At 25.6% G+C, this 19343-nt stretch overlaps 2 protein-coding genes across 4 annotated transcripts; one reads left to right on the forward strand and one right to left on the reverse strand.

Moving 5' to 3' along the window:
* Window positions 1-836: 836 nt before the first annotated feature.
* LOC126901953 (integrator complex subunit 1-like) lies at window positions 837-13714 on the reverse strand. Of its 2 annotated transcripts, none has more exons than XM_050678915.1 (29): window positions 13268-13714; window positions 12883-13058; window positions 12034-12630; window positions 11741-11937; window positions 11517-11679; window positions 11064-11309; window positions 10880-10999; window positions 10545-10791; window positions 9888-10473; window positions 9622-9817; window positions 8892-9026; window positions 8508-8777; window positions 8228-8443; window positions 7994-8163; window positions 7808-7932; window positions 7639-7740; window positions 7466-7575; window positions 7138-7384; window positions 6917-7071; window positions 6614-6765; window positions 6382-6511; window positions 5866-6047; window positions 5092-5210; window positions 4862-5018; window positions 2865-3054; window positions 1877-2016; window positions 1666-1808; window positions 1100-1381; window positions 837-1044 (listed from the first exon to the last, which is right to left on the reverse strand). In XM_050678915.1, exons 1-29 carry the CDS (start codon window positions 13419-13421, stop codon window positions 929-931), a joined length of 5823 nt encoding a protein of 1940 aa, XP_050534872.1. In that variant the 5' UTR covers window positions 13422-13714; the 3' UTR covers window positions 837-928. The 2 variants fall into 2 exon arrangements, with proteins under 2 accessions (XP_050534872.1, XP_050534871.1); XM_050678914.1 differs by having other exon boundaries at window positions 7138-7396.
* Window positions 13715-13845: 131 nt separating this feature from the next.
* LOC126901959 (zinc finger protein 501-like) lies at window positions 13846-19171 on the forward strand. Of its 2 annotated transcripts, none has more exons than XM_050678928.1 (4): window positions 13846-14119; window positions 14190-14333; window positions 14502-15165; window positions 15200-15630. In XM_050678928.1, exons 1-4 carry the CDS (start codon window positions 13976-13978, stop codon window positions 15502-15504), a joined length of 1257 nt encoding a protein of 418 aa, XP_050534885.1. In that variant the 5' UTR covers window positions 13846-13975; the 3' UTR covers window positions 15505-15630. The 2 variants fall into 2 exon arrangements, with proteins under 2 accessions (XP_050534885.1, XP_050534884.1); XM_050678927.1 differs by lacking the exons at window positions 14502-15165; window positions 15200-15630 and adding exons at window positions 16550-16923; window positions 18460-19171 and having other exon boundaries at window positions 13847-14119.
* The last annotated feature ends 172 nt before the right edge of the window (window positions 19172-19343 follow it).

The following is a 19343-nucleotide window of genomic DNA, read 5'->3' on the forward strand; positions in this document are numbered from 1 at the left end:
TAATTTATTTTATGTTATGTTCTTCTAAATGATTATTTTTTAAAATAAATTATATACACAGGGTGTCCCATAATGTTCTAACAAATCCATATACAGTTCTTATGACAAATTGTCAAAATATCAATAAAGAAAAAAAAACTAATAGAAAAATTACTAATCCATAAAAAATAAGTTCAATTTTTAATTATTTTAAATCTTGGGAACAAATATTGTAAGTAAATTTAATGCTATTATATAAATGTAATATAAATTTATATTATTACTGAATAGCTATGAATGTTGAATTGAATATTAGTTTGTATGCTGTATAAATATGTATAATGTACGAGTTAATTTTATTTATACAATATATAAATAATGGTAATAATTTATCAAAATACATTCCAGTGAATAATGATAATAATTATATCTAATTTTATAACCTTCAAATGTATCATTATAAGGACTGTTAATTCAAAATAAATTAGATATAAGTCTAACTGTTATTTATAAGCACAAACAATTAACATATTTTGTGAAACAAATATTATACTTATAAATTGTTTTATGTTTGACATATTTCAATAAAATTAGTTATTGTGATGTTGTTTTTGATATTAACTGAAGAAGTCAAATAAATATGTTTAACTAGGGCCTATTAGTTAAATAATTAAAAATTATTTATTTATTTAAATATAAAAATATTTATATCTCGAGGATAATTTTAGTATGGGTTATTGATAATTTAAGGATGTTAAAACTTAGAATCTATTTTATAAGATCAATTAAAGATTTTTGGTTTGAAACCTGAACTGTTAAATGGAAAGTTAATAGAGGTAATGGAATATAATAATAAATTATGATGATCCTTAGTTTATTTTTCTAAATAACAGTTTTCGTATAAAATATAGTACATATTAAAAACTATATTGATTATGTTAAATGTATCTTAGCATCCAGACTGCAAATTCATTGAGGATATTGTTTTTGTGATCATTGAAGTAGTGTTCAAACTTTTGTTTACGCCCAATTTAAAACTTTCCAATAACAAAGGCAATGCCATTTCTAAAAAAAATTACTATTACTACATAAATTTAAATAGAATATAAGGGTAAACTACCTTTACACATAGATAATGAATCAATTTTGTTGCGAATTGTACTGGACACTTCATTATCATCAGATATTAATGCAGTCAATATAGCAGGTAATAATATTGTGTTAGTTGATAATACAGTTTTTCGACAATTCAAATAATGTAAAAGAAGACTAAATGATGGAATGCGATAATTTGATGATGGATTTCTTATTAATGTAGTTATTTTGTACAAAAATGGTTCTAAAATTTTATTAGTACGATGAACTGAACGTTCCATTTCACCAAGCATATTGTTGGCAGTATCTGAAATAATTTAATGTGTTTTTTATTAAAAGTAGTAACTTATTGTATAAATTGCATAAATATATAATATATGGTTCACATCAGGCAGAGAAGACATTTTGGGAATGGGTATTGCCTTATTTTTGTTAGTGCGACACCAATTTTTTTATAAAATAATTCTATTTATTTTTTTAGGAAGGAGGTATAGTTTCTATGCCCCTTTTCTCTTGTATCTCTGTCTAATTCATATTGACAAACGGCATTTGGATAAATTTATACAATTCTAAATAAACATTATAATTTACCATAATCTTTAAAACAATTGAAAAATTTATCATATGGAATGTCATTTGATGTATCATTGGTAGGTTGTAAAACAATAACTTTATCATTTTGACTGATCACCAGATTAAGGTTTCCAATATTTTTGTATTTTTCAATGAGATTACTAGATATAAACAAAATATTTAATGTTATACATTAAAATAAAAATAGTTATAAAAGAAAATTAATCACCTAAACCAAATAATATGCGATTTAATAAACACCATTGCATCTTGAGAGTTATGACTAATATAACTGTGAATACGGTTTCCAAACTTAGCCAATAGTGTATTAAATTCTTTTCGTGTAGGACTTACACTGTTTAAATTATTCTACAAATAAAGATGGTAATTAATTAAATTTTACAATAACTATATAATCATTGATATGATATATAATAATAGATCAGTCAACTTTACACTTTTAAATGATTTCTATAAATCATCCTATATTCTTGTACTAAGACATGTATGATAAAAAATGAACTAAATCTTATTTATTAAAATGAAAAATATTATAGAATCAAAAGAGAAAAAATATTTTACAATTAAATAATTAATTTTACATCAATACTTTTTATATGCAACTATAGTTTTCACAAAAAAAAAAAAAAAATTTTTTTTTTTGGTTTTTAAAATTTAAATAACAAAATGAGAATTATTTTCGCTCACACAATTAAGTAATATTGAACTAAAAAATATTGTTTTCTTAATAAACATCTATATTACTGTTTTTTAATAATTTTTTTTTTCTAGAGGTAACGTATATCAGATAACTCATTAGTTTGGTGTTATACTCATACATAATCTTTTGTAATTTTTTTTTTTTAACTTATTTTAATTTTTAATTTAATAGTTAATTGGGTGGTTGTAGTGACTGCACATACACTCAACTTTTTCAGAAATTTAGTAAAATTATACGTATTGTTATATAAACATTTTTTTTTTTTTGAAGGGGAAAATTAAATTTAANATTATATGTATTGTTATATAAACATTTTTTTTTTTTGAGGGAAAATTAAATTTAACCTTTCCAAAAGATTTGGTTATCCTATCCCATTGTTACCACAGCATGACTCATTCTCAACTGAACTGAACAGGCTGTCTTAAATCAAAATGCATTAAATAATACCAATTATTAATTCTAAATGAATAAGTATTAATTAAAATAATATACTTACACAGATAATTGTAAGGAAAATTTCAAAAAGTTTGTGAATAGCTTCTTTATAAAATGGTAAATAAACAGTTGGTTCCAAGCTCTCTACTAAATCTAAAATATTATTAAGCAGTAAAAGATGACCTGATTTCATTGCCTTAAATTCTAAATAACAACATCTCTGTAAAGGTGCAGATAGAAGTTCAAATACCCTATAATAAAGAACATATCAATATTTATTAAATTATTTTAGAAGCTATAAAATATATTAATTCAATTAATTTAAAAGAAATTGTAGACTCTTAAACATTTATGTTTGAGCAATTATAAAGCGAATAAAAACTCAAAACAACTCTGGATATTTTGGGTTTTTAAATTGATATAGCTAAGTAACATATGAATTCGGAATCATAAAACTTATGACTCTATCTTTAATAGTAGTTACAATAAAAATAAAATAATTAAAACAAGGTAATTATATAATTTAACAAAAATTTAATAAAAATAAAAATAATGAAGCCATTCGATTTCCAAGAGTATTAACATTAAGGGATATTTATGTTATTTTTTTCATAGAGAAATAAACATATTGGCATTTAAAGTATTAAAACCAAAAATATAAAACATTTTTAAGAAAATATCTAATAATTTTTTAGAACAATTTCAAAAAATAACTATCATCATCTGGGATATAAACAAATTATACAAGTTGAATTTAAGTTCTAATCCCTCTAGATTATATAGACTTTCTTTTAAAGCATTTAAAAATAAAATTATTACTATATCAAACTACTTTTCCTATATTGAAACACAAAAATTAAAATTTTAAAGTTTTAAAGTTTTTCACTAAAAATTTTATATATAATAAAAATTTCAGTTTAACCCATCTTCTTCTTTTTTCTTGTCTTTATCTCAACTACTTGGAGACGACTTCCCTTGTCCTAAACTTCCACTTGACACAATTCCCCACATCATCGACACACAAATCAACCATCCTCACATCGCATAGAATAAAATTTCTCCATCTCTTTTTTGGTTTTCCTCTATTTTTTTTTCCCTCAAAAAAAATTTCCATAACTATTCTTACAGCTTCCAATTCATCTCTCCTCTCAAAAATGATCAAACCAACTGAGTCTATTTTCTCTCATCTTACCTTATCTTATTAACGCTACACCTCTTATATGTTCATTTCTTATCCTATCTTTTTTAGTTACTCCACTCATCCATCTAAGCATTCTCATCTCTGTTCTGTTCTCTTATCAACTGCCCAACAATTTGAATCATACATCATTTCTGGTCTCATTACAGTATTATAGAACTTACCTTTCAACCTCATTGGAATTCTCTTATCGCATAACACACCAAATGCTTCTCTCCTTTTCAACCACTCACACTCAATCCTGTGTCTTACATCCTCGTCAATACCACCGTTCTTTTGCTCAACTGATCCTAAATAGTTAAAACTTTCTATCTTCCAACCACTTCACTTATTATCACTGAACTCCTCATTCACCTACTTCATGTTCTCCTTTGTCAAACTCGTACCTCGTAATTTCCTCCCTGTTTTCTCCTATTAACACTATATCATCAGTAAATAACATGCACCACGGCACCTCTCCTTGTATTTCTTTAGTAATTTCATCCATCATTATAGAAAATAAGCAAGGGATTAAAGCAAAACCTTTGAGCATTCCTACTCTTACCCTAAAACCTTCTGTTACTCTGCCCACACTTTTTACAAGTAAATTGTATTATATTATATGTATCTATATTATATGAATGTACCTTTTAGGAATTCCTTTTCTCATTAATGCCCACTTTAAAACCTCTCTTGGTACTCTATCATACACTTTCTCCAAATCTATAAATACCATACACAGCTATTCTACATTTCATTTATATATCCCTCAATATTTCACACCATTCTCTCTTCTACCATTTTTTCAATTTGAATCATATTAAATAAAATATTTATACTAAAAATATTTAATAGAACTCTTTATTTTTAAATCTTTATACCTTAAGAAAAGAATGGGGTGTGTAGTACTTAATCTTTTTGCCAAAATCTCATAATCATAAATCTTTTTATTTAATTCTTTTTCTCTTTTAATTTTGGTAGATACAATTGAAGAAACGACAGTATGTGAAATTGAATCTAAAGTACATCCTTCACTTTCTAAATAATTAATTAATAATAAAATAATTATGCAGTTATTAATAATATTAATTTAATACTATAAGCTAAATACCTTTAATTATAGCTGGATCTAAAAATTTATCCATTCCATAAAATTGTAATTTACTTATAATATTTGGGTCATTAGCATAAACAAGACTCAAAATTTGTTTGAAAACTTTGACATTATCACTGAAAATATTTACAAATTTTTTAATAGTAGCTGAAATAGTTATTTAATTTTTTAAAGATATTTAATTAAAAAATGCACAATAATGTACTAAGTTAAAAACTCCACACTTACAATAATTGTTATCATTATTAGCAATTAACACATACTGTAATGATGTTAATGATATATTTATTATTTATCATTCAATATTGCAATTACTACAAATACTTAATTATGCATTCTTCGAGCACATAATTTTCATTCTAATACCTGAACTACTTAAATTTTAGAAAATATTTTATATTATAAAGTATAAAATTTATATATCATATATAAAAATTTATCATAAATAAAAAAAGCTTATGAAATTATGGTTAAATAAAATATATATTTTATCACAACTATTATCATTATCTCTATAGTCTACATCCAAACTTTTGGGGTTGGCTCCACTATACATTACATGATAGGATTTTTTACAAGAGCTATCAACCTGTCATAACCTTATTATAGAGAGGCAGTTAATAAGGGGGAATGGTGTATGTTTCTGTTGAAATTTATATAAACCCATTCAGAAGCCAACAGCAAAGAAACACAGTTGAAAAACAATGCTAAGGTCCATTGCACCACACCACACCTCTTTTTCTTATCACAACTATAGTCATTTTAATTTACCTATTTATGTACTTCAAATGTATATTATGAAATATTTGTGTATAGTTATTTTTCGACATACAATGATTGAGTAAAACAGACAACTTTGTTTGCATAAAAGTTGATAAATCTTGCCAACTAATATTTGGATTTTCATGTTTCAATCTACATTCTTCTATCAGATAGAGAAGTAATGATGTAACCTTAAAAGAAAAAATATAATTTTCTCAATTAATTCAGTAGTAATAATCAATTAAAATATAACAAATATAATAAAAATATTTAAATTATATACATTTAAATAAAGATAAATAGTTAAAACAAGTAAATTCATAATTTAACAAAAAATTTGAATAATAATTTAAGAGTAGTTTTGAAGGAAATTTATAAAAATTGAATTGAAAAAAATTAGTTTTGATGTACATTTTAATAATTAGTATAAGTTGTTTTAATCTTAATTATAAAATATTAAAATAGCAGGTGCTATGAAAAATAAAATGAATAAATGATAACTAAGAGTGGGAGCTAATTATTTACCTGGTCATCATTAAGAAACATTAGTCTTTCAGTGGATTTATTTTTCGGGAGATTCATTTCCCTACCTTGCCATAGTTTAGGATTAGTAGTTATAGCTGAAATTAAGTCTAACACTGATGATGGTTCAAACCTTTAATTTGTATAAAATTAATTATCAATAAATATGTTTTTATTTTATAAGTAATACTTTAATTTATTGAAAGATTTTTAAAAAACTAATAAATATGCTTACATTTCAACATTATTCAAGTCTAAGAGTATGTCTAAAACACATTCCAATGATGACCAATTCATATGATGATTCAATAAAGTCAATAAATATGGTCTACAATTTCTCACAGAATCCCATTTATCTTCTACAGTTTTAGAAAACAACATATTCACCTGAAACATTATGATATGATTTTTCTAATTTAATTTTTTTTAATCAATATATTAGAAAAATGAAATTTTTTTTGTCATCTAGTCTTTTCAAATAAATTTTATAAATTAGATTATTTAATAAAAATTGTTTTCAATTAAAAAAATTCATTACTTGTTGCTCAATAGTTAAATCTGCTATTTTTAGTTCTATTTCTTTTTGCAAATCAACAAATAAAGAGCGTCTTTGAGTTTTAATAACCACATCAATTTCCATTTTATCTGGAGTTGTGTTTTTTTTTAGTTTTTTTATGATTCTTTTATTGGAATCTAAAATATAAATTTTCTAGTATGACCAAATTATAAACAAATGTATCAATTAATAATAAAACAAACCATATTTGTTAATATAACTTGTAAGTAGTGTGTGTAACATGCTTGTATGTTTTTGATTATCAATATTTGATATCATTAACTTAACAATAGCCATTAATATTTTATTATAACCCCATTTTGTCATTAAAACTTTAAGTAAATGATACGAAATATTTTCATTCACAACAGTCACATTAACAAATTCTTTGTTTTTTAACATTTTTTTCAACATAACAACAATCAAATGTTGGGCTTGAGAGGGAGTATCCTGTGATAAGAGCTGAAATTAATAATAAGTTAAAAAATTATCTTAACTAATAAAATGTAGAAAATTATAATTTAATTTTACTTGTAAAAGTGACATAAATTCTTCATTCACTTTTTTATAACTATACAATTTTTTCAATAAAGAATCAGAATTAATAGTACTGCTTTTATCTTCAACATCAAATGGCTCTTCTAAAAATATTTTTTACTTGAGTTTTTTTCTTTTAAACAATAATGAATTTAATAATAAGTAACCTTTAAAATTTAATTTTAACTCCTTTGTTGATTGAGTTTTTTCTATAATATCAACAGCCATTGGTTCATCATTTAATGTTAGTATAGATGAAAATACTTGACCTCCTAAAGNTAATATCAACAGTCATTGGTTCATCATTTAATGTTAGTATAGATGAAAATACTTGACCTCCTAAAGCTCCACGTCTTTGTTGTACTTGAACAAGTTGAACCATATAAGCTTTATCCATAACAGCTGCTTTAATAGCTTCAGCATCATGACACACAGCTTTGTCCAAAATTTCGAGTAACTTGCTAAAAATTACAATATAAAAATTTACAAAACATAAATTATAAATTAAATTTTTTAAATTACCTCATTGATGCAACAGGAATACCAAATGATTGAATGAATAAAATTAATTGAGGGGGTTCAAGATCAGTTAATGCTTCTTCTACAAGTCTAGGAACTCGAGATCTTATCATACGGAGTTTTAACCAATCTGGTATAAGTAATGCCTCCTCAGATGTATCAACTAAATAAGCCTACAAGATTATTGAATAAAAGGATAAAATATTATTCACTATGATCAAAATATAAAGTAATTACTTTAGGAACAAGTTTTTTATCAGAAGGAAACCATGCTTCCAATAAATGGTCAAATTTCATTGGGTCTTGAATACATTGAGGACCATAAGTTAGTAAAATTATCATAGCATGAACAACTAAAATATGAAGAGTACACTCTTGTCCACCAGGCCATGTAACAAGAATTTGATCTTGATTCTCAGACCAAGGATGATTTTGACGGCATGGTTGACGTGCCTGATAAAAAATATATATAAATTAAATTTTCTTTAAATTTGTATTATAAAATTTGCTAACATACTCTACATAAAAATGAATAAAATATATTGACAAGAGAATTTAGAGCAACATTAAAGACAGTCACTGTATCAGTTGATACTGGTAACACAGCAGCCATAACTGTACTTCTTTCAACAATTAACTGTGCCATATCAAGCACCATATCAGCTAATTGTTCATTTGTGAGTCCTTTATTTGTTTCGGAAGTTCGTTCTGCCAAGAATGTTAAGTATGCAGTTATTAAATGAGGGTCATTTTCTACTTGACATGCTTGACGTAATGCCATTACAATCTAAAAAATTTCAAAATGACTCTAACTATCTAATTTAAAATGTAAAAAATATATTATTTTACTAAATTACATTTTTTGTGTAAATAAAAACATGTAAAAAATATTAAAGTTTACCTGAGATCTAAATGCAGGAAAATTTGGTAATTGAGGTAAACTAGTCAACAACCATGATACATCAGTTTTAGCTTCAATCACTTTATCAATATCAATATTTTTTTCATCAGCAGAATTCAGGAGTAATTTTAAGCCCTAGAATTATCATTAAAAATATTTTATATAATTACTGTTTAATATATATATTAACACTAAATGTAATATTAACTCATCAATGCATATATTTTTTTGATATAATGTTGGCTTAAAGCAAACACACTAATAGAAAACTTCAAATTTTTAAAAGATAAACTAATGAAGCATAAAATATTTTTATTTTTGGGGGGAGGGATCACAACACATTTAAATAAAACATTTTATCTTCCATCATTTGCATTTTCTTCCAGTTTATTATAATAATTTGATTTATCAAATGAGCAAGTTTATTGAACAAATATTGAAATATAAATGAATTCTAACTTCTTAATAATGATAAAAAATAATAATAAATAATTAAATCAATATTTTAACACATTATTAAATAATATCTATGCAAAATAAGTTATTTTTCATAACCCCCCCCTTAATAACATATAAATTAAAAATAAGTTCAGAAATTTTTTTTGGTCTTTTCAGTCACATACATTTTTTGTTTCATCAATTATTAAGTATTTTTTAGGTTTATCTCTTATCTCTTTGTAAGTAATTGAGTGGGTTATGATAAACAGATTATCCTGTATTTAATAATTACCAATATAGCATTTTGACGGCTTGTAGAAGAGCTTAAACGCCTCAAAAAATATTCTAAGACTTCACAACTAATAGAAGGATCAGTATCTGGATACATTAGCAACTTTTTCAAATGATTCAATAGTTGATAGAATTTACCTTGTTGGCGACAACTGGGGCTTAATAAAAATTCACATAAACATTGAACTGGTAAGTGACTATAAAATTTAACAATATATTTATTATTAAATACATTATAACAAAATTGAAATAAATCAATTTTAATACTTTAAAGATCCTTCTGATGAATTTACTAAATCAGCTAACCAAGGCATTGATTGTGAAGTTCCTTGTCTTTGAATTATATCTAAAAGAAAATCAGGATCTCTTGATCTGCACAGTAAGTGACCTATTCGTAAATTTGTGTTCATAACTCTTAATTGATCTAAAATTGATTGAGGAGGACGTCTAGGTGGGCCTAAAGGATCCATGCCCATAAGTTGGCTTAATAATAAGCTATTTTGTTCAGTAATAGTGACTTTGGTAGAAGCAGCAGCAAGATAGGATTCAAATTCTAAAATTTTCTGTTTTTCAACTGACTGCATTTGTAAATCTTCAAGAAAGTTGGGAAATGAAAAATTATTTGTAATGCACATTTCAATGAATATTCGCAACATAGGATATGTCCGACAAGCCAGATTTCCAAACACTGAAGGAATATGTGAACAGTAAATCAACATAATTAACCAAGTTTTCCAATACAAATTTGATATTGCTAGTTGAGGTGGTGTGTAACCAGCTGGTAATTCAATTTTTTCAGGATGATGATAAGCACAAGTACTTAACAAAATATCAAACAATTCATAATTGTCAGCTGAAAATGTTTTAATATTCTTTATATTTATATATTTATAACTTTTTTAATTACATAATTAATAACTTTACCTTGAATGGGGTTAATAGTGTGATAAACTTGTAGAGAAGCTGCACGTTTTACTAACTGATCAACTAATTCTAATGCATCTGGTGAATTTAAGTGATGCTCTTTTGATAGCCCCATTTTAAGTATTGTTATAACTATACCTTGCAATAAAGGAACTTCAGTAGCAATCCTAAAAATAGTACTTCTATCTTGCTCTGGAGGCCAACTTTCTAATTTATAATATTGATCAGGAGACTCCATCAACAATATCTAAAATATAAAGTATTTATGACCTTATATTTTTAAGCATTAATAAGAATAAAAATAAATTTTCTAATGCAATAAAAATTATTTTTACTTTATGCAATGCATGAACAAAATCAGTAGGCGATGGTCGATATATTTTAATAACATTATCATGGAGCCAAATTACACCATCTTTTTGAATTTTTGATATTGCATGCTGCATTTTCTCAAACTTAAAAAATAATAAACAATAAATATTATATAAATTATAACTTTTTTTTTAATTTAATTTTTACTTGTGCTAAGTCTTTTCGCTCTGAACGCATATATGGATACACAGTTAGAAATATACAAAGTGTTAATAAATCAACTATGCCTGTGAATACTCTTTCTTTAACATCAGAAGTACTATTTAACTCTTTGCTACTCATAAGCCCTTGACAAAAGGTTAAAAAATAAAAATCAGTTCGTACTTGGCGAAAAATTTCTCTTAAAAATACTCGTAATGATCTTAAATAATCATCTCTTAGAACAAGTAACTCCTAAAAATAGTTAATATGATATTATAAATTAATTAAAAATAACTATAAAAAATAGTTTTTTCTTAGATTCAACAACTATAACTTACACATTAAAAATAATTTTTAATTCATTTTGTTTTAATTAAAACAATTAATAAAATATTTTTTAACCATTTTCAAAATTAATAACTTTAAAATACAATTTTATTTTTAATATTCAATAATAACCTGGAAAATATCAGCAAGAAGTAATGCACTTTGATCAGGTTCTGCTTTAAATAGAACTTGAAGAATTGACATATTACTCGTATTGCGTGAAGTAGACATTTCATTATAAACAACATTTTTTATTATTACAGGTAAATTAGCAGGGCTAGCAGTAATTAATTCTCTAAAAAATTATTTTAAACTATTATTTTATATTTAAATCTCAATAAACAAATCAAATTTACTTGATACAAGATACATAAAAATTGCCAATTGACTTATTTTTCAATCTCATTTTAACAATAGTGGATATAATGTCAAAATCTCTCTGAGTACGAGAAGTACAATTCACACAGACAGCAAGTAAAAGTTCTTGAGCTGGTCTTACTAATTTGGCATTTTGTAACCAAACTTCTAACTTTCCAGCTACCATAGAGCGAACCTATAATTTGTTTATGCATTATAAATTTTACTTTTATTAATTATTATACATTACTATTAAAAAATTACATTAATTTAATGATTAATTGCTACAAACCTCTAGAACTCCAGCAGCTACAGATAAAAGTTTCAATAAGTTCCTTGATATTCCTTCAGTAGATTGTCTTCGAACCAAATATTCTTTAGCTACATCAATAAACAAGTGTTCAATAGATGTTTGATTTGTACTATATCTTGGCATTACAGTTACTTCATTAAATTCTGGTAGTGATGGTGTAGACTCTCCAGCATTCATAGTATCCAAAAAGTCCAATGGAATATAAGGAGATAGGCGTGTATCAATACTTACTTTGATGTTATCAATAAAAAATTTACAATCTTCATTATCCACCCATAATCTTTCTCCCATTGAATCTTCAATAAATACTTTCACAAATGCTTCAGGCCAATTAGTTACTTTATCATGTGTAGCCATTATCAAATTAATTGATGTTACGGCTGAAATAATATTATACTGGCGTTGTTTTGTAGAAACAGTAGAATGGCATGCTATAATAGAGCACAAGGCATTAATAACTTCTTCATTTTGAAATAATGTTGGATATGTACGAGCAGTAATCAATAAGCCCCAAAAAAGATCTGGTTTTAATTTTTGTGTATGCATGGTTTTTAACACACCAAAAAGAAGTCCCATCTATAAAAATAAATAATAAATATCAATAAAACAATAATGAATAAAAAAAAATTAATGGAGAGATGATAAAGTACATGAGAATATTCAGACATATCTAATATCTCATATTGTTATTAGGAAAGAGAAGATTAATAACTCAATTAATGATTTTTAAACATCCAATAAATGAAATAAAATTATTATAATTTCTATGATTGTAGTACTAAATGATTCTACTACAGAAAAAATGAAGAATAGTTGTAAAAAACTTACAGCTTTAAGATTTTCTTGATTTTGAGATGCATAACTTATTGAGTCAAAAAAATCAATAGAATCAACATCAATACACATTTGCTCCCAAGCAAATGATGAATTATTTGATCCAGTATGTGATTTTGGTTTTTTAGTTGGAATATTAGTTGTTAAAGGTGGTCCAGCACGTTTTCTATCTACATTAAAAGATTAAATTGAGAAGTAAAATTTAATTTAATTTACAATTAAAAATGATTGATTAAATATTTGTCTAAATTAAAAATTAATATATAGTGAGATACTTCCATTGAAAACATTTTTTAAGCACTATCACTCATCATTGTCAATCAATACTTTTATACAAATACATAATGATTCAATAAATAAAATGTCTAAATTAAATTACCAGTTATACTCGATTCCATTAATTTTCTATGTAAAAGTAAATTACTGCCTCTTTTTTCTTGTGGATTTGGTTCAACACGACTAGTACTTTTTGATCCCAAAGCCACCAAATCTCCAGGAAGATATGCATTTTTTGACTTACCACCACGACTCATAGTAATCAAATTTTATATACTTTATAACAATATAATATAAATATCAAGTTATTTCAAACCTGATATGTTAATATTAAATTTAAAAACCAAAACACTTAAATTATTTTTATTAATAGAACTTGACATTTCTTGATAAAAAACTTCATGAAAATATGTAAATTTAACTATACTACAAATCAAACTATCATGATATTCCATACGATTTTTTTGATTTTCTTCTAGTAATTAATATGACAAAATACAAATTTCGTCATGATGAAGTAATCGTACGAACCGGGTTAAACTTTGTTTATCACAAAATCTATAAACATTCAAAAAAAAAATACCAAAATCATTTTTGATAATACTAAAATAGGGTTTCTCAACGTGGCTACAGCATTTAGAACCACATAATGGTTTACGTCAGGCTATCATTGATAATAATTATTTGTGTGTAGTAGGATGATTAAGTTGATAACCGGTAGGCAATGTCTCGACAAGTTTTCAGTTTTGAAAATGTTTCGTGATTTTAACCGAGTGCAATTAATTGGTCAATAATTATTTATTTATTTATTATGGAAACTGATAGTCAGGGGGTTATTTATATTGAAAATTGGAACGATTTGTGCCGTTTATGTTTACGTAATGATCAACCATTGCATAACTTATACTGTGATGAATCTTTTTTAGTAAATGTTCAAGAGGCCTCTAATATTAATGTAAGTAATTTTTTTGTGTACTAAATTATATACAATAAAAATTATTTTAATTGAAATATTTTTTAATTAGATTTGCATTGATGATACATTACCAAATTCTATATGCAAAGCTTGTGTTGAACAAGTCAATTCTTTTATTGAATTTCGTGAACGATGTAAAGCCACTGATGAATGGTTACGTAACGAAGCTGCGTCTAATGAAAATGAACAGAAGGTAATAGTTGACTTCAACAATTTTTTAATTTGAACAGTTAATATTTAAGGTTTTAATTATTTGAATTTACAAGGTATAAAAAATTGGCATTTAAACATTTGTGCCGTCGTTCCGGTGTCTAAATTATATGTTGAATTTAATACATTTTGGTGTACGTGTGTGTTCCAGGACAATATTGAAATTGTAGAAATAAAGGACATTTGGAACGACGGTACATACTCTGATAATATTGAAAGTTTGAGTTCTCATTCAGATATAGAAAATATTGATGACAAGTATCTGTCATGTAATGATTGTGGCAAAGACTTTCAAACATCCAAACAATTAACACTTCACAAAAAAAAATATCCTGTCAAACATAGCAAATGTCAATCATGCAATGAAGTAATTTTATCTAAAGATGTGGATCAAAATTCTTTATTGAAAAAATCTACTAAACTCTGTGTAAGATGTGATAAGTTGAAATTTTCCTACAGTCAACGAATTCAAAATTGTACTAATGGATCTTATATTGCTATTGATGGAGGTTTCTTATGTGAACATTGCAATAAAGTTTTCAAAACACTTTCTAGTATTCAATTACATGTTAAAAGCTATGACAAAAAACAAGATTCAAGTTCTTCAAGTTATAAATGCCATTTCTGTGATAATTTATTTGTTACTATTCAACAGGTTTGGCTACATATGAAATCTCATACACCAGGAGAAAAAATTAAATGCCGATATTGTGATAAATATTTTAAATCGTATCTAACACTTGTACGTCATGAAAAAAAACATGAAGGTAGTTTTAATTATGTGTGTTCATACTGTGGTAAAGCATTTGTGACACCTTATGGTCGTGANTGGTAAAGCATTTGTGACACCTTATGGTCGTGATAGACATGAAATGACTCACAATGCAGCTAAAGAAGTTCAATGCGAAAAATGTATAATGACATTTTATACTAGAGCTGAATATAATAGACATATGAGATATCATGATAATATTAGAAATTTCTTATGTTCATTTTGTGGCAAACGATTCTTTGAAAGTGCTCATAAAACTATCCATGAACGTACACACACAGGTGAACGTCCATTTGCCTGTAGTTTTTGTGGAAAAAAATTCATGTCTAAACAGAAAGCCCGAAGGCATCAAGCAATTCATTTAAAACATAAACAGAAATGAAATTCTTTAGTATCTATTATTGTAGTTTATTATAAATATAATTATAATAATATTGCTATTATAAGTGTCAAGATTTTAATTCATTTCCTAAGAGAATTATAATTAAAAATTTGTTTATTTATTTAATTAATTGTTTTTTATTTATAATGTTATACCATTATTTTAGTATTTTTTTTAATAACTCCAATATTTTATGTTTATTAAAATGATAGTTGAATGGGTTACTACTATCAATTTTTTAAACAGTTTAAAGTAAACAAATAACTAAAATGTAATGGTCCAAAAAATAAATAATAAAAATAATATTCATAAATTACATACAGGTGTTAAGTAAGGAAACAGGTCAATTGTTATAAACAATAAGAGCAATAAAAACCCATTTCCTTACATAATACTCTATATAAAAGATAATTTTAAGTGTTCATTAAAAAACACTTTTATAGTTTCTTTTGACTCAGAATTTGACTTGGTAAACTCTTTTATAATCAGTTTTATTGCAATTATAAGTTTATTATTACTGTTGTGTACTTTATTAATATGAATGTGTGATAATCCATAAATTATACCTTATAAAAATGTTTATATTTTTTTACTATTTTATAAAAAAATTATTCACTGTGTATAATTTATTATTTTTTTTAAATTATATTGCTAGGTTTTTTTTTTTTTTATAAAATATTTTAAGCACAAAATATACTCTGTAGTAAACAAATAAAAAATCTGAAAAAAAAATGAAAAATTGTATCACCAGAACTTGTTTTACAAATAATTTATCTATAATCTGTTAATCCTAAAATATCGAAAAAAAATGTATGGTAATTATTATGAGATTGAAAATTATATTTATTAGGTGTTGATAAAAATTGTAAAATGTTATATAGCACATTATAATTTCCATCTTTTGTAAAATTGTCTATATTAGTTGAAAATGATCCAATAAGTTGTTCTGTATACAATTATAGTACAAATTATTTTAACTAATTTAAATATTTAACTATTCCTATGTAACAACACGGACAAATAATAATTAACATTTTAATTTTAGGATACTGTTATTGTCTCAGATGACTGTGAGATTAATTCTAAAGAAATTTTATTAATTGAATCAAATCAACTTGAAGAGCAACTTATTGATGACCCTGGTGTAGTTGATGATCAAACAGTTGAAAATGAAATAGAGTTACCTAATTGTATAGTACAATCTGAAGAAGTAATGGATGACATACAACTATCTATTAATGAAGAGACATTAAATACAACTAGTACAAGTGATTTTCAATGTAATGTTTGCGGAAAAGAATTACTGTCAGCTTACACTCTTGTAAACCATATGCGTTCTCACACGGGAGAACGTCCATATGGATGCAGTGTTTGTGAAAAATTCTTTAAAACCAAGTCTAACCTTAATGAACATTATCGGTAATCTACTATTTTATTTATAATTATATTTATAGACATAGTAATTATACAGAATAATTTTTTAAACGCTAACTACTCAGTTTATCTTAAACTAATAATTGTTTTTTTAGTGGGACGGTGTGGCCGAGTCGGTAACGCGGCAGCGCTTGACGCGTAGTGTCTCAGGTTCAAAACTCGGTCACGGGCGGCTTCATTTACCGAACGAGAGATCAGTTCGGTAATTTGGAGTCGCCATCCCACCTCCGGCGACGGACTAACCACCCGTCCCGGAGTATAAATGGTTAAGAAACCTCCTCCTTTGGGGAGGCCGCTGTGGCCCTTAATGGGCTAATAAAAGCGCGTAAAAAAAAAAAAAAAAAAAAAAATAATTGTTTTAAGAAAATTTTTCTTCGTATTTTTGAATGTCATATACTTCTTGATTTATCAGCTTGTTAATATTTTTTAGAATCATCCCTTATAACTTAAAAAAGTGTCAACTCTATTTTTTTAAATGTCAACATACATATTTAAGGAACTTACTAAATAGAGAATAATTTAAATAAGAAAATGACTGGATGATAACAATTTCTGGATCAGTATTTTAGAAGTTATTTTCATTTTTATATCTAGGCAGGATGAACAGTACAGTTGGGAATAACTAGTGATTATAATAGCAGCACTGGCTCCTCTTTTCCAGTCATTACTTTAAATTGTTAAAAATTTCTGAAATAATAGCCAAAAGTTGTTGTCAATAAGTCATTTTCTTAATTAGATTATGCCCTATTTAATATGTTGATCAATAAAAACTTTTGAACCAGTACTTCAAAAATTATTAACATTTTTACACTCAGATAGGAGGAGATGTGGCCAAGAAATGTCTTATGATAAGTATATCTGCCATATCTGCACCTCACCACCAGTCTATGTTTAAAAATAGTAATAATTTACCAAATAATGTGTCAAAAGTTGTTATCACTAACTCAATTTCATAATCATATAATTTTTTATTTTATAAGATAATTAAATATGTATGTTTTAATTTGAAAAATAAAGTTGACATCTTTATAAGATATAAGGGATTAATTAAAATACTACTTAATAACTGATTACTACTTAATCAATCAAGAAGTATATGAAACTATAATATACTGAAAAAAATTNTCAAGAAGTATATGAAACTATAATATACTGAAAAAAATTATTACTTAAAAAGTAATTGAGTGACTAACAGTCACCTTGTATTTCTGGGGTTTGAGTTTAAAAGGGTCAATGTACAAAAATTAAACAATAAATTCTATTTTTTTTTATCACTACTGTAGAAGAATAATAAATGATTACAATATGATTTAAAGTTTTCTTTAAGGAAAAATAATATTTCTTTCTAAAAAAACTTACTTAAATCACATTGCCAATATATTTAGTTTTTCTACATTTTTATACATTGACTCTTTTAAACCCAAGCTCCAAATATATTTGCTCTAGCTTAGCTAACTTTTTATTAACTTTTCCTAATTTTATTTAATTTCTTTATTATTTATAATATAATTTTATTTTCAGTGTTCACAATCCAGAACTTCGTTGGATGAAAACTTCTAGTCGAGACATTCCTTCCATAACTAGAGTGACTGTTACATCAGAAGATATACTCACTTGTAACCAATGTTCTAAAGTATTTGTTAGTCTTGATGAATTATCAGCACATGAGCATACCCATGGAGATGAACAGTTCACATGTGAGAAATGTAACAAGAGTTTCAACTCTAAACCTGAACTTACAGTACATATTAGAAGTAATTGTTGTAGCAGTTTAGAATTAGAAGTAAATGCAGATAGACAGTGTCCTTTTTGTGGCAAACAGTTCCGATCAGCTGCTACTCTAGAAAACCACAAGCGAGTGCATACCAGAGAAAAACCATTTTCTTGTGAGTTGTGCTCCAAACCTTTTCGCACAAAAGGCAATTTATTGGAACATAAACGAGTGCATAATAATAGCATGTGGTTAATGAAAAGTGATACAAAACTAACTGAAAATGAACAGAAATTCAAGTGCACTTATTGTGAAAAACCTTTTCGTACGTATACTGCCTTGTTGAACCATGAACGGGTCCATACTAGAGAAAAGCCTTTTGAATGTTCTGTTTGTGGAAAATGTTTTAGAACAAAATCCAACATGACAGAACATATGAAAGGCTGCCATGATGTTGATTTTACAACTTGTGCATCTGATGAGGTTCAAGTTTTCACATTTAAAACTAATTCAGTTTCTTGAATGGAAACTGAATGTATAATAAAAATATATATTAATTCAAAATTTAAAATGAAGAATACACAAATGGACACGTTACGACCAGAGTACTTATAAGGATAACATTTACAAATTAAAAATAGTCATATGTATAGTAATTTTTAATTTGGTATATTTAAGTATTATTAATTTACAA

Source organism: Daktulosphaira vitifoliae, unplaced genomic scaffold (genome assembly GCF_025091365.1).
Source record: "Daktulosphaira vitifoliae isolate Bord-2020 unplaced genomic scaffold, ASM2509136v1 Scaffold_3, whole genome shotgun sequence".
In the NCBI taxonomy this organism is placed as follows: domain Eukaryota; kingdom Metazoa; phylum Arthropoda; class Insecta; order Hemiptera; family Phylloxeridae; genus Daktulosphaira; species Daktulosphaira vitifoliae.